General features: G+C 42.0%; 1 protein-coding gene across 1 annotated transcript; it reads right to left on the bottom strand.

The window, feature by feature from the left end:
- Positions 1–3,638: 3,638 nt before the first annotated feature.
- On the bottom strand, positions 3,639–4,556 carry LOC122276878. Its single transcript, XM_043086793.1, has one exon. The coding sequence runs from the start codon at positions 4,554–4,556 to the stop codon at positions 3,639–3,641; it is 918 nt and encodes a 305-aa protein (XP_042942727.1).
- Between the last annotated feature and the right edge of the window lie 11,578 nt (positions 4,557–16,134).

Here is a 16,134-nt window from a genome sequence, read left to right as displayed (position 1 = left end):
AAGAATGAAAAGATACGGGGATAAAGGGTCCCCTTGTCTTAGCCCCCTCATAGGATTAAAACTCGGCTGAGGTCTTCCATTAAGCAAGATGGAATAATTAACAGTGCTAACACACTGCATGACCAAGGCTGTCCAATCCTCACTGAAGCCCATTTTTAGTAAAACAGCTTCCAAAAAAGCCCACTCAATTCTATCATAGGCCTTACTCATATCAAGCTTTAAGGCCATATACCCCTCCTTCTTGCCCCTCATCCTATTTTTCAGAGAATGCATAGCTTCATAGGCCACAATGATGTTATCATAAATTAATCTTCCGGGTACAAAAGCACTTTGAGAAGGGGAAACAATAGAGGGCAGGAACTGTTTTAGTCTGTTGGCCAGAACCTTTGATACTACCTTATAGAGGACATTACATAAGCTTATAGGTCTGTACTCAGTGACTAGGGATGGATTCTTCTTCTTGGGAATCAAGGCAATATAAGTATCATTAATCTCAGCCAAGCCACTTCTTTTGTCTAGGACTTCCTGAACTGCAGCTGTTACCTCCATACCAACTTCAAGCCAATTATCCTGATAGAAACCTGCAGAGAAACCATCGAGCCCAGGAGAGCCATATGGATTCATATCAAAGACTGCTAATCTTACTTCCTCCAATGAACATCTCCTCATCAGCTACCTATTCATTTCTGTAGTAATAACTCTATCCACAACCTGCACTATATCCTCACTGCCAGTATGAGATGAAGAAGTGAATAGACCCTGGTAATAAGCTTGGAAAGCCTGACTTACTGTCACTTGAGTAGTAGCACATATCCCCCTCTCATCTGTGATGACCCGCTTTTACGTGTATTTTCACTGAAGGGTTGTTTTTAATTTAATTAATATATTAGTTTATTTATTTTAAATTAATGTGTTTTAAATTGGTTTTTAATTTATTTGATGTTGTGTTTATTTTATTTAGTCGTTTTACGGTTTTTAAAATCGTTTTCGGCGGATCAGTTTTGGTTTCCGGAGTGAGGACTGGACCTCATTTCTTTTCCCTCATCTTTTCTTTTTCTTTTCTCTTTTTCCTTTTTCTTTTTCCTTTTCCTTCTTTTTCTTTCTTTTTCTTTTTTTTTCTTCTTCTTTCTTCTTCCTCCTCTCCCGCGTACGCAGCAGCCCCTTTTTCTCTCCATCCCGTCGCTGCCCCTTTGACCGGCCGGTTCTCCGCCGTCCGGCCACCGTTTGATGCACCGTCACCACCATTCTCTTCCCCTTCCACCATAGATCATCCCCACCAATTTTCAGAGCCATCGGACCAGCCGTTTGCTTTCGAGAGCCGCCGGAAGTCGCTGCACCTGCTCTGTTTTTGCCCCTGTCGCCGGAACTGTTTTCTGCCCAGACCGCCGCCGTCCGGCCACCGTTTGGCTCGCCGCCGGTCTTGTTCGAACCCCCTCCCTCCGGCGCACCTTCCCACCAAATATCTCCCCCATCCGGCCAGCCGTTAGCCACCTAGAGCCATTTCTTTCCCCACGGTTTTTGGCTCGATCCGCCGCCGTCGCTCCACCTCCGGCCACCATTTCTTCACCACTTCATCACCGACTCCTTGCCGTCCTAACCCACCTATTTCCGGCCTCCAACGACCACCGGAACAGCTCCTGCAAGCTTGCTTTCCGATTTGAGTTTTCCGGCCTATTTCCGGCGTTTTTGCCGCCACCCACGGCCAACCACCACTTCCAATAGCTTCACAATCATCCCTAAACCATTCCCTATCAATCCTAAGCCCTGGGTTGTCCCCGTTCAAAAATGGGTAATTTATTACCCACGGACACAGTGTAAATTACACTGTTACGTTGCTTTTCCTCCGCCGTTTGCAACGCCGCGAGCTTTCTAAAAATACCGTATAGCGCTGTAAGTATTTTCCAAACCCTATTTTCAGATTTTAATGTATATTGCTCATTCAATTGTTTTATTTAATTAAGCATTTATTTATTTTATCTGTTGTTGGTTGTTGATTCCGGACTGAGTCCGAGGAGTTTCGGGGGTCGGATGGATTGAGGACGGAGTGTTTGTTTGGTTAGATGTGTTTGGTTGATTTGAGTTGTGCCGTGTGGCGTGCGTTGCTTTTTATTTGCGTGCGTTGCACATTGCATACATAGGCTTTTTATTTTATTTGAGTTAATCATGTTTATCGGCGTTTTTGGTCTTTGGTTGCATGTGTCTCACGAGCCCAAGCCGGGATGGGTTATTATCACGGTGAAGCTCCTCTGGTCACTCGGGAGCGGATAATACTGAGTGACATCCCCTGGGTTGTCGCAGGGCGACGACCGGATCGCACGATAGGGTGACGATGTCGTGTCGACTCCGTGGTCCTTCTAGTGGCGGGGACTAGAGGATGGCCCAGATGGTTCGCGCTTGTGTCGTGAGTCTGGGCATCACTCGTTTAGGTGCCACATGCGCAGTCGTTACCTGCGGTGTGGTACAGAGCCATGTATACGGATGATCCCTAGGGGAGATCATAGTGTATGCGTAAATCGGAACTCCTCTGGTCACTCGGGAGTGGTTAATACTGAGTGACGTCCCCTGAGTTGTCGAGAGCGATGACGGGAGCGGGGCTAGGGGATGCTTGGCTACGAACGCGCCGGGCGCGGAACCGGGCACCGCCCTACTCACCGTCTCCGTGGCCTTTCGCTGGCGAGGGCTAGAGGATGGCCCAGATGGTTCGCGCGTGTGACGTGAGTCTGGGCATCACTTGTTTAGGTGTCGCACGCGTAGCCGTTCTCTACGGTGTGACACTGAGCCAGGGTGTGCGGATGATCCCTAGGGGAGATCATGGTGCATACAGTGTGGGTGTGGTATGGTTTTCGGTTATGATCCATTTTCTGGGAAAATGGTGGTTTGGGCCATTATCGGGGATAATGGCGAGGTTTGACTTCTTGGATGTGTTGTGGACCATATGGGTTTTTTTGGCGTGCGTGGAAAATGTGGTTTTGCGGGGCATGTGTTTTGGTTGTTCTTGCATGCATGTTGGTTGAGTCATATGTGTTTTCATCTGGTAGTGTTTGGGTCATACTTACCTGCGGAACCTTTTTGGTTCCGTAGCTTTTGGTGCAGAGTTCGAGGACGAGGAAGAGGAGGCTGAGCCCGAGGATGCGGCTCCGCCGGGTTGCTGATGCGATGTTTATATTTGTTTTATATCTGTATTTGAGGTTTTGTAATATTTTATTTAAGTATGTTTTAAACAGCTTGTATTACGTTAAGAAAAATTCTGGTACTTATTTATTGACTTACTTCTCGCTGCGTTTGTCTTGTGCACTTTGTCGCTCTTGCACACACTTGGCACCCGTCGTTAGGATGGTGGTCCGGGTTGTCACCATCCGGACGTCTCGATTTCCCCGTGTTCGGGCGTGGGGATTTGGGGGCGTCACATCATCTCTGATTCTGTTTATTCGATTAACCTTTCTTCTATGAGAGGCACACTTATGAAAGAAGCTAGAGTTCCTATCTCCCCCTTTTAACCACTGTTGCTTAGCCCTTTGTTTCCATTTCAGCTCCTCCTCTTGTAAAAGTTCATCCACTTCCTTTTGAAGTTCCTTAATTGGCCCATTTAGATCACCCACATTATGATCTTGCAAGTTCTGAATCATATCTCTCTTTTGTCAAACCAAATGTTGGTGATTACCTCTAGAGCTTTTTGCCCATGCTTGTAACTGCTGCATACAATTCTTCAGTGCCTTTTGAACATTTTGTAGCCTATTTTGTCCTCCACTAACAACTGCCCAGGCCCTCTGAATTATATCCTTACTCTCCTGTTTTTTTGACCAGAAAGCCTCATATCTAAAGAGTCTCTTGTGAGCATAAAGTTCATCTTGTTGGTTAAAGCAGGAAACCAACAAAGGGGTATGATCTAAGTTTTCCACTGGGAGCACATTAACAATGGTAGAGTCAAACAAGCTTTGCCACGCAGAATTTCCCAAGACCCTGTCTAGTCTTTCCTTAATAAAATCCCTCCACTCTCTTTTATTGCACCAAGTAAAACTTGAGCCAACATAACCCAAATCTCCCAATTCACACTCATCCAAAGCCTCTCTAAAGCTTTCCATTTGGAAAAAAGGTCTTTCTGCCCCACCCATCTTCTCCTCATTTGATACAAGTTCATTAAAATCACCCATACACAGCCATGGGCATGTTCTATCAGGCCTCAGAAGACACAAAATGTCCCAACAATTCTTTCTTCTCTCCAGAGCTGGGTCTCCATAGAAACCTGTTAAATGCCACTCTCTTCCTTCCTCCTCACTTTTAATCATTAATGAAATGTGATGCCTCGAATATGAAAACAAAGAGGCATTAAGATTCTCATTCCATATCATAGCAAGACCCCCACTCCTTCCCAAACTATTCACTACAAAACTGTTAACAAAACCCAGTCTATTCCTCACCATCTCAACTCTTTCACGGTTGCATTTAGTCTCAGAGAGAAATACAACTTGTGGGCTCTTCTCCTTCACCAATTGGTGAAGTTCTCGAACTGTCCGAGGGTTCCCAAGCCCTCGGCAGTTCCAACTTAATAGTTTCATGGTAAATTTGCAGCCTCTGCCAAATCATTTTCTTCCTCCATATCAATCTCATTAGCCTGCTTTCTCCTCTTAACCTTCACTTCCTCGTGATAAAAGGTTGGCTTTCTTTTATGGGTCTGACTTGAGTCCCCTTTCAAGGCTTCCACAAGGGATTGGACCCCTGAATTAGTTGGGCCAGCACGTGCCCTTTTTTTCCATGTTTTCTGGTGTGCCACCCCTTGTTTTCTAGAACTAGCAGGCACGTTATCCTTGAGTGGGCCACCCTGGTGCTGCACTGTGCACTGAAGTCTATTTGCTATCGAGATATCATCAGTAGCAGAAATCTCAGGGAATATTCCTTGCCTAGGTGTTATGTTTACCACATCACAAACTTCTATTTTAGTACCCCCTTTAGCCGCCAACTTCTGGGAGTCAACCTTCCTTAACGAGGTTCCCATATCTTCCTCTCCAAAATTATCAGCCTTAATTGTCTTCCCTTCCCCCTTATCTAGCTTTCCTTTACCAACTTCCGTGATGTCAGCTTCTTGAGGAGCCTTTCCAAACTGGGAAGATTGGTCCTGAGAGTCACCGGAATCATCACGATTACCCTTCTCCGATGAACTACCAGCAAACTGTTTCTTATTCATTTGCATGGTGGAAGGAGACAAACTCTTACTGCTTGCCCTCAGCTAGGCCCCGTACTGTTGTTCGAAGCCAACACTTGATGCTTTACCACTCCTCATCTTATCACAGCCACCAGAGGAATGTTTAAACTTCCCACAATGATAAAAGAAATTAGGAAGTCTTTCATACTTGAGGGGTATCCAGAACTTTGATTCACCAATAGTGAGAAACCTTCCCCTCGCAAGAGGTTTAGTAATGTCCAACATTACTTTTATACGTAAAAACTGACCCCAACAGACCCCACTACTCCCAGTATCCACATAACGAACCTCCCCAACGATGAACCAATGTTAAAACCAGTGCTATGATTCATACCAGCAAACGGAAGATCATGACACTGAATCCAGAGTGGCTCGTATTGAAACTTCATCTGCTTTATTGACTTATAGCCTTCACAGTCTACCATGCAGAGTAAACTCTTGTCAAAAGACCATGGACGACCCTTCAATATCCTCCTCTTGTCTTCAACATTCTTAACCTCAAGTAAATACTTGTTCCATCCCACCTCATTGAGAACAGCCTTGCCTTCCACTTGCCATACTCTAACCATGGTACTCCTGAGAGCACCTCTATTGGCTTCCCTGTCCGAGATCACACTAACCATAATACAATGTCTACTCTTGTCAACAGAGGACAGTACCTCCTCCTCACTGACCACCACCTCCTTTTGTTCCTCCTCCATTAGATTCAAATCTTCACACAAGGACGACAACTCACCCTCCATCTCTCGAACCTCCACAGACCAAGTCTAGGAGAAGAAAACTCTAAGTTTACAGAGAAACTTAGAGAGAAAACCTTACCATTCACTCAGTGAAAGAAGGACTCATCAATCTTTATTTTGAGGTATTGAAGACCTTTTTTTATTTTTTTTTGAGGTATTGAAGACCTTATCCTTGAAACTGGATGGACGGAGGCAGGTGAGACATTTATGTAGGCAGGTGAGATATTTATGTGCAAGTCGTGATCATCAGGCGTCATTGTGGTAAACGGCGATCTGTATATATTTATTATTATTATTAATTTGTTTCCTAAAATTAACTTTTGTATATATATTTTTCAATTAGCATCCACTCCTTACGTTTGGCATTAATAATACAAATATAATAGTAAAAAATATAATTTTTTTTTTATATATTATACTAAAATTATAATTAAAAATATAAACTTTTTTATAAATATATTAAAAATATATTGTGGGACGGCGATCTGTTGGTGCCTTGGTGGTAGAGCTTGTTGAATACGGCTTGGGCACTGGGCAAAGCGCATCAATGCTCTTTAGAGCTTGTTCATACGGCTCGTACTGTTTGCAGTAATGATTTTTAACCAACTCCTCTACCATAACGTTATCGAATTGTTCAATCAAATAGCATAGAAATCTGATAAGTTAAAGAGCGGCTCTATAGCCTCTGAATCGGGGCTCAAATTTGTGTCCGACAAGTGTAATTTTTTTTTTAAAAACTTTTTTTCATGCATTTTTTAAATACTCTTAAATATTTTTTAAAAAACAAAAAAATTCATAACATTAATAAAAAATATTTACTTAATCACTAAATAAAAAAATAAAAAAGAAGCAGGAAAAATACTCATGACCGATTATCGAGATCTCAAGCATTTCTCCAAGTTAAATTGAAAATATCTCTCCATTTGGATTGTAAGATGTGATTTCATCTTATTTAATCTTGTTTTAACATTTTAATATTACTAATATAATTATTTTTTAATTTTTAATTTTTTCATCTAATCATTATTTAATTATTATAAAATTTTCAAACTTTCAAATAAAATATAAAAAATAATTCAATATTTTTAAATTTTTAAATAAAAATTATATTAATCATATTCTGACAACATTTTGATTTTATAGTATTTTTATTTAATCACTGTCTTCATCAATCGCCGTCGACTTGGCCTATCCAATTAATTTATAATATACTTTACAGGTGGCAGTTCAGCGACCACAGGATGGTGAAAATCTTTTCGTATTAAAATCCGCTCTCGTATATTTATGGTTTCTCCGATAATTTTTGATTTTCTGCTAGCTGCTGGTTTGAATCGTTTAGTATATAACTTCTAAGAAATTTATAATTTTAAAGAAATGGTTGAGTAATTAGATAGGATGAAAAGAACCACACAAACCGATATTAATCATCAATGAATACAACAAATTAAGTAGTTAAAGCCACTTATAGATCAGATTATAGATGAAGTCCTAGCTAATATTAGTATGAACTAATTGAAGATCAGTACGTAGTGCCGGAAATGCGAGATGAAGCTGAAAACTGAAGCCTTTTTATTTGATCCCAGCTGGCACGAATCACAAGCTACACTTTTATTATAATCAAAGCTAGAAACAGCTAGGGAGTTCATTTCTTTGACAATACAATATACTGTATCAAAAGATGGATGCCCTAGCTACTCTAATTAAAGTACTGCAACGTTCGTTAAAAAACATGTTTTAATTCCCATGGACTTTACGCAATGCTAGATAAATAATAGGATGACCCTACAAAATTCAAGAGATCAGTTTCGTTTTCATGGGACCTATGCAATTTAATTATGAGTTATGTCATGAATCAGTGACATATCAAGGACCATAATGTCAGAAATCAAGAACTCGTAGTTCGTTGTGCAATTTTGACGTACTCGGCATTGATTTGGCCACAATGAGAGTCGCTGCATCTGATTCCATAATACACAAAATTCAATTCATGATAATATTTCACAGGTCACATTAATTTAACAGATTGTTTTCCATGAAATTGAATTGATGCGAGCACATTGACTTAACCAACCTGTTAGAAAGCACAGCGGAAAGTACCTCAAGCCCAGCTTGTAAAGTTGTTCCATAAGTTTCTTCAGATTGACAAGAGTTTTGACTTGGTGGTAAAGCGTACTACGTAGTATAAAACCAGAGTAACGTTTTAACACTCCACAGCCTAAATACTACTTAAGAGAGAATAAAAGAGAGAGAGAGTTTTTGTGAAGTTTTCTGCGTTCACCGTATGCACTTATCACCAGAGGGGGGGGGGGGGGGCTTTTTATAGCCCCCTACATGGCTGGCCACCTATGCATGTAACACATGCATTGCCTTTAACGCATGGCTTAAAGCCATGCGTTAGGTGAAGGAAAAAGATGGGTCTGCCCATGTGGGCGGCCCCATCAATTAACATCTCCCACTCGCACACAGTGGGCGTGACCCCAGGTCAGCATCTCTCTAATGTTTTCAATCTTATTCATACAAGTAAATAGGCCGTGCGACCACCAAGCATATCTATAGAAATGTAAGAGTACATACACTAAATCTCTCCCAGAGAAGACTAGCATAGTAACATCCCCAAAATGTTTGGTTATGTCCTAGACTCATTTGATCGCATCAGTTCAAGCATTTTCGAAACCCTCTTGAGTTTTAGAAAAAACTCAGAACAATGCTCGACTATTTCTAAATCATTTCAATATGTTCACAACCTTAGTCGCTACCAATATGTAGCGTCATAGTTGACGTCAGCAAACACTATTGAAGATGCGATATCAAAGAATCTTCCCTTTGCACTCATATCATTCAACTTTGGTCAAACCGCTTTCCCAGCAATGCCTCTTTAGACCGTATTGATCATGGCCATAGACAACATGCCAAAGTAGCAGACATCATAACCTCCATCTTGTGATATAGTCAAAAGTAAAGGACACACAAAAAAAATGAGACTCACACAGTGAGAAAGAGGGGAACCATTTACTCACTTACTCATTTGGTCGCATAAGCACATGTAGTATGAAGCACATGCTACGGTGGATTTCTCTTTCTCAAAGAGCATATGTCTATATCAACACCGTACAGATCTTAGTCTAGTCGCTTCTCAAGCGTCTAACCTGAGTTCCTCCATTTGCCCGCCTCCAAGGCGTCAAAGAGGATCTCACATCTGGCTAACCACAGGCTACATAGGTTGTGGGGTAACCCATGCATAGTCCACTCATTGGACCTTATTTTAGCTCCCACTAAAACGACATATCTTTGTGTCAACTAACTTATCCATTTGGACAAGTATCTTAGAACACAATGTCTCATCTCTACTCGCTTCTCAAGCGCTAGAGGCGATCGCTCGTGTGAGTGAGCCGATCTAAGCCTGTTGACATATCTTGTGTGTGAATTAGAAGGACAATACGATAAAGACAATTACTGAATCATATTGTATTAATATCCCAAAGGAAAGGTTACATCTCAATGTCATACAAAAAACATTTACAATCTACGCAGTCCTAGATCCCTAACATGAGCCTCAAAGACATCTCTTGCTATGGGCTTCGTTAAGGGATCAGCAACCATGCGACTCGTAGAGAGATGTTTCAGAACCACTTCCTTTTGCGCTACCATGTCTCTGATGTAGTGATATCTGATATCTATGTGTTTGGTTCTTCCATGGTACTTAGAGTCCTTAGCATATGCGAGAGCAGCCGTGCTATCACAGAATATTGTCACCGGATCCGAATAATCCGTGCCAATGTCTAAATGCTTGAGGAATCTTCGTAACCAAACAGCTTCTTGAACTGCTGCAGAACAAGCTATGTATTCTTCCTCCATAGTGGATAAAGCTATACAAGGTTGTTTCTTGCTGCTCCATGTAATGGCGCCATTATTGAGCAGAAAGACATACCCAGTGGTTGATTTACGCTCATCTAGGTCACTGCCCCAGTCGGCATCGCTGTAACCTTTTAGCTGCAAATCTAAACCTTGATAGCACAGCACATAGTTTGCAGTTCCCTTGAGATATCGCATAATCCTTTTGACTGCTTTCCAGTGAGCCAGTCCGGGGTTAGATTGGAATCTACTCACTAAGCCAACTGCATAGCATATGTCAGGTCGAGTACACATCATTGCGTACATCAGACTACCCACAGCATTAGCATAAGGGACACGGGCCATCTTTTCCTTTTCTATTTGAGTCTTAGGACATAACTCTTTAGATAAGTTCTCGCTTTTTGCAACAGGGGTGTCAATGGGTTTACATTCATTCATTAGGAAACGCTCGAGGACTTTCTTTATGTAAGTCTGTTGGGACAAACACAAAAGTCTCTTTGAGCGATCTCTGTAGATCTTAACTCCCAGAATGTATTCTGCTTTACCCATATCCTTCATCTCAAAATTGAAGGATAACCACTCTTTTGTGGCGACTATCAACCCTTTATCATTTCCAGCTAGTAGTATGTCGTCAACATATAATGACAACATAATGAAACTCTTCTTGGACCTTTTGACATAGACACAATGGTCTTCTGTGATCATCGTAAACCCATTCGAAAGAACGGCTCGATGGAATCTGAGGTACCATTGCCTAGATGATTGTTTTAGGCCATATATTGATCGTTTGAGCTTGCACACTTTGCGCTCTTGATCTTTGACCACAAAACCCATTGGTTGATCCATATAGATCTCCTCATCTAGTTCTCCATTGAGAAATGTTGTCTTAACATCCATTTGGTAGAGTTCCAAATCCATGTTTGCTACTATAGCTAGAATCAGGCGAATTGAAGCAAACCTCACCACTGGTGAAAAAGTTTCCTCATAGTCTATACCCTTTTGCTGGGTATATCCTTTCGCCACTAAGCGAGCTTTGTACTTATCTATTGATCCATCTGACTTGCGTTTGACTTTTAGAACCCATTTGTTCCCAATAGTCTTACGCCCTGTCGGTAGATCAACCAGATCCCAGACCTGGTTTGTCTTCATAGACTCAATTTCATCATTAAGAGCTTTCATCCACTCATCTTTAGTAGAAGATGAGAGAGCCTCATGAATTGTCCTAGGCTCATCATCATCATGCGGAGCTACCATAAAAGCTTCCCCTTCAATCTCAAAACGACGACGAGGAATACTTTCACGTGTGCTTCTACGCGGCTGAGGTTGTTGTGATTGATTGACAAGCGGTGTGCTCCCACTCGGATTTAAGTTTCTTTTATCATTTGTAGGAGCTTGAAGAATTTCTTCCTCATTCTCAACTAAATTCCTTGGAGCACTTTCCTCTTGTTCCACAATCTCATGAAGTTCTAAACTCCTATCAACCTCACCTCTACTTGGAAATTCATTTTCAATGAAGTCCACATCTCGTGATTCAATCTCAGTTACACTTCCATCAGTTTGTTCACCTATTAACACATACCCTTTAGAGTGTTCTGAGTACCTTATAAAGATACACTTCTTCCCTCTAGGGCCTAATTTCCCATACTTATGAGAAAGATCATGAACAAAACCCGTTGAACCCCATGGCCGCAAGTTACTCAAATTGGGTTTCTCGCCGGTCCATAGTTCATATGGGGTGGAAGTTACTAATTTGGAGGGCACTCGGTTAAGAATGTAGGCAGCAGTCAAAAGTGCATCCCCCCAAAAAGAAATTGGTAGGTTTGCTTGCGCCATCATTGACCTAACCATCTCAAGCAGTGTTCGATTTCTCCTTTCCGCCACGCCATTTTGTTGTGGCGTACTTGGCATCGTTAACTGTCTTTTGATTCCTTTTTCATCACAGAGCCTTTTAAATTGCTCAGAGAGATATTCTCGTCCTCGGTCAGTTCTTAGAGTTTTTAAACTCTTATCTAACTGATTCTCAACCATTCTTAAATATCGCCTAAAACATTCCAATGCTTCAGACTTATGGGAGATTAAGTAGACATGACCGTAACGTGAGAAATCATCTATAAAGGTGATGAAGTAGACACCTCCGTGTCTTGCCCTCACACTCATTGGACCACAGATGTCTGAGTGGACTAATTGCAGTAGAAAAGATGCCCTAGTCGCTTTTCCAAATGGTTTTCTCTTAGCTTTTCCCATTAGACAATGTTCACACGTGGGCAAGATGACTTTAGCGAGATTGCCTATCAGGCCTTCTCTAGCTAATCGAGTCATTCTTTCTTGCCCTATATGGCCAAGCCTAGCATGCCATGTGTATGAATCCAAATTATCAATTGATGAAGAAAGAAAAGCAATGGATTCATTTATATTAGAATAAACCAAATCCAATATCATAAAACCGTCTTGAAGAAAAGCTTTGCCATAAAACACATGGCCCAAATGTAAGGAAACATTATTGTTTTCAAAAACAATCCGAAAACCAAGTTTCAATAGAGTAACAACTGAAAGTAAGTTTCGTCGGATCTTGGGAGCATATAGCACATTGTGGAGGAAAAGAGTGCGGCCACCCCGCAAGTCCAGCTTGTAGGTACCAAGTCCCAGTACCTCCACGCTAGCTCCATTCCCCACTTTGATATCACGGCTCCCAGTTGGAATCCGGCGATACTCCACAAATCCGACTCTATCTCGCGCTATGTGCTCGGTCGCTCCTGAATCAACAGTCCACAAATGATAGGATTCAGCAACCATCACATGGCTAGTTACAAAAACAATGCGAGAAAAGTCAGAGTGTACCTTCTTCGGCTCAGTGCAGTCACGAGCGAAGTGGCCAATCTTTCCGCAGTTGAAACACTCTAATTTTGACTTGTTTTTCCCGCGCTTGCCCCTCTTGATGCGCTGAGAAGTTCCTGACACTTTTTTAATATGTCCAGCAGCTACTCCATTCTTGGACTTCTTGCGCTTAGGCCTTGATGCCTTGCGCGAACCAGCATTAGCCACATAGGCCGTATGATTGGGCTTAGCAGCCTCTAGGCGCTCAGCCTCCAATTCCAAGTGACGCGAGACATCATCAAAGTCTTTGATATTCTCGTTATGCGTCAAGTTCTGGCTCATATTCTCCCAAGAATTCGGTAGTGATCTTATCACTGCTTGTACTAGCTGTTCATCTGTCAGGTTGTTTCCCGCCGACCTAAGTTCGCGGATCATAGTTGACATAGCCCTAAGATGCTGCTTCATCGTGTGGTTAGAGCGCATCTTATAGGAGTCAAATCTCATGGTTAATCCACGCAACCTAGTGGCTGAAGTTCCACCAAACTTCAATTTCAAAGCATCCCACATGCTTTGGGCAGTGTCATAGACCTCGAACTCACACATTAGATCATTGTGCATGCTGCTTAACATAATTATGCGCGCGCACCGATTTTTCTTAGCCCATTGGGTATAGGCTTGTTGATCTATCTTGTGTTGTTCCGAGTTCCCTTCCCCGGGCTTAGTAAGAGTGTGAGATAAGGCCTCCAAGACCTCTTGCTCATCTAAGACATACTGGATCTTGCGATGCCATATGTCATAGTTTTCCCCATCTAATTTCTCCCCTTTGTTTAAGTCGGCAACAATACTCTTGGATGCCATTTCACTACAATACGCAAAGACGGGATATTATTCACACACCTAAGAAATCTGCCGCGTCCTTTCAAGTTAGAAAAAGAATAATTTAGACATGTCGCAAGATCGAAAAATCGCTAGGCTTCAGAATCATCTCTTGCGCCACAATATCCAATTATTAGATTTCTAGCTCAATTCCCGCGCAAATTTTAAAAAACCGAATATGGGAGAATTTATCATCATAAATCTCAACCATACTCCCACTATCTTAAGTAGTCATCTAGACCTAGTCACATGTAAAGACATAACCTACTAAAATCCGCAGTAACCTTTTGGGCCAGTCTACAAGGACAGCTACCCAGACCTTGGCAACCTGTTGGGCCAGTCTACAAAGATGGTTCATATGAGACCATTACAATCCATTTTTCTTGTTCCATCAGTGCATTTACAGTTCTTACTGGGGTCACCATGGTCTTTTGGCTATTCAGTGCATTTACAGTTCTTACTGGGGTCACTGCAATTCTTTCAGTCTATCATTCACACTGACAATTCTAACTAAGACTACTTAATGGGATTTTCTATTTTATCACTGAAAGAAACAAAGACTAATGTCTAAACATTCAAGTCTAACTTTCATAGATGATAAAATAATCATATTTCCACATGTTCAATACACACATACATGTTATCACATTTAATCTCAAAATTAAATAAAAGATCACATGTAATATAACATTATGAAAAAAAAAATAGCATGAATATAACCAAATATTCACATGTTATCATATTTAATCTAAAACATTAAATAAAAGATTACATGTAATATATCAATATATCTAAGCATATATTGAATCATGCCAAAATTTTTTTATTTTTTATTATTTTTTATTATTTTTATTATTTTTATTTATTTATTTATTTATTTTTATTTATTTTCGGGTTTAAAAAAAAACAAAATTGGGCTTAAAAAAAGAAAAAAGCCCCTTTTTTTTTTTTTTTTTTTTTTTTTGTTCTGCTTAAACCCAAAACAAAATGGCCCAAAGGGCCCAAGCCCAGCCCGGCCCATCAGAGGATAGATGACTCAAGTCATCTTCTTCCTCCCGCGAGTTACTGTTCACATGAACAGTAACTCCAAAAAAAAAAATTCCAGCTGCTGCTTCTGGACATCACCGGCGCCCCCGATCGCCGGAAATCGCTTCCAGAGGAAGCTGGGTGCTGCCGCAGCACCCAGGTGGTGCTGGCAGCACCTCACGGTGCGCGCAGCACCGAGCTGGTGCTGCTCTGGCGCAGCACCTCACGGTGCGCGCAGCATCGAGCCGGTGCTGGCAGCACCCCGCTGGTGCGCCCAGCACCGAGGTGGTGCTGCATGGTGCCCCCACGGTGCACGGAGCACCGTGGGCACCTGCTGGTGCGCGTGGCACCGTGGTGCGCGCATGGTGCTCGCAGCACTCCTCTGGTGCGCGCAACACCGAGGCGGTGCTGCAGCACCACTGGGTGCCTCCACGGTGCACCATGCACCGTGGGCTCCTTGGGTGCTTGCGGCACCGTGGTGCGCGCAGCACCATTGCAGGGGTGCCGCGCAGCACCCTACGGTGCGCGCTGCACCACCATGCTCAGGTGGTGCGCGCTGCACCACCGTGAGTGGGGTTGGTGCGCGCTGCACCACCGTGTGTGGGTGGTGAGCGCTGCACCACAGCAGCGGCTTCGGCCAAAAAATTTTTTTTTTTTTTTTTTTTTTTATTAAAAAAAATACTGCAGCACCATATATGCGCAAATAAAAAAAAACACAGTCACAGTTTACATGAAAGAAACTGGAAGCAATAATTAAATGGTTCTGATACCAATTGTTAGAAAGCACAGCGGAAAGTACCTCAAGCCCAGCTTGTAAAGTTGCTCCACAAGTTTCTTCAGATTGACAAGAGTTTTGACTTGGTGGTAAAGCGTACTACATAGTATAAAACCAGAGTAACGTTTTAACACTCCACAGCCTAAATACTACTTAAGAGAGAATAAAAGAGAGAGAGAGTTTTTGTGAAGTTTTCTGCGTTCACCGTATGCACTTATCACCAGAGGGGGGGGCTTTTTATAGCCCCCTACATGGCTGGCCGCCTATGCATGTAACACATGCATTGCCTTTAACGCATGGCTTAAAGCCATGCGTTAGGTGAAGGAAAAAGATGGGTCTGCCCATGTGGGCGACCCCATCAATTAACACAACCTTTGATAGAAGAGCTAGCACATTTTTTTAAGAGGACTCTTATAAATGGAGAACTAGACGTTGAAACTAGGACCGGAATTTATTGAGCAATGCAACATTATGAAACTTTTACAATCTTCTAAAAGAATTTATTTCTTCATTTCAGGGATTAAATTTTGAAAAATAGTACTGGGGCTGATGAATTTTAGTGAGTAGAAATTCCAACAAGATTTTATGGATCTTAATAATTTGTGGTTGAAAATATATGAGTGTTTCAATTTATCTCCACATATAAAGCTGCTAGCTCCTAATTCCGACAATATTTTAGGAGTGTGACTTGCATGGCCTCATATCACATGTTGTGCCCACTGTTATATATTTTAGGAGTGTGAGTAGCTTGTATCGTGTGAGGATCACGCGTAGTTGTGAGCAGCGTGTAAGGAGCATGTGCGGTGATTTTTGCAAAACTACCACTATTCTTTGAATGATTTGTGGCCTAT

The sequence above is a fragment of the Carya illinoinensis genome, chromosome 1, assembly GCF_018687715.1.
Source record: "Carya illinoinensis cultivar Pawnee chromosome 1, C.illinoinensisPawnee_v1, whole genome shotgun sequence".
NCBI classification, from domain to species: domain Eukaryota; kingdom Viridiplantae; phylum Streptophyta; class Magnoliopsida; order Fagales; family Juglandaceae; genus Carya; species Carya illinoinensis.
Note: the sequence above shows the minus strand (reverse complement) of the source record. Positions and strands in the feature narration are given on the sequence as shown.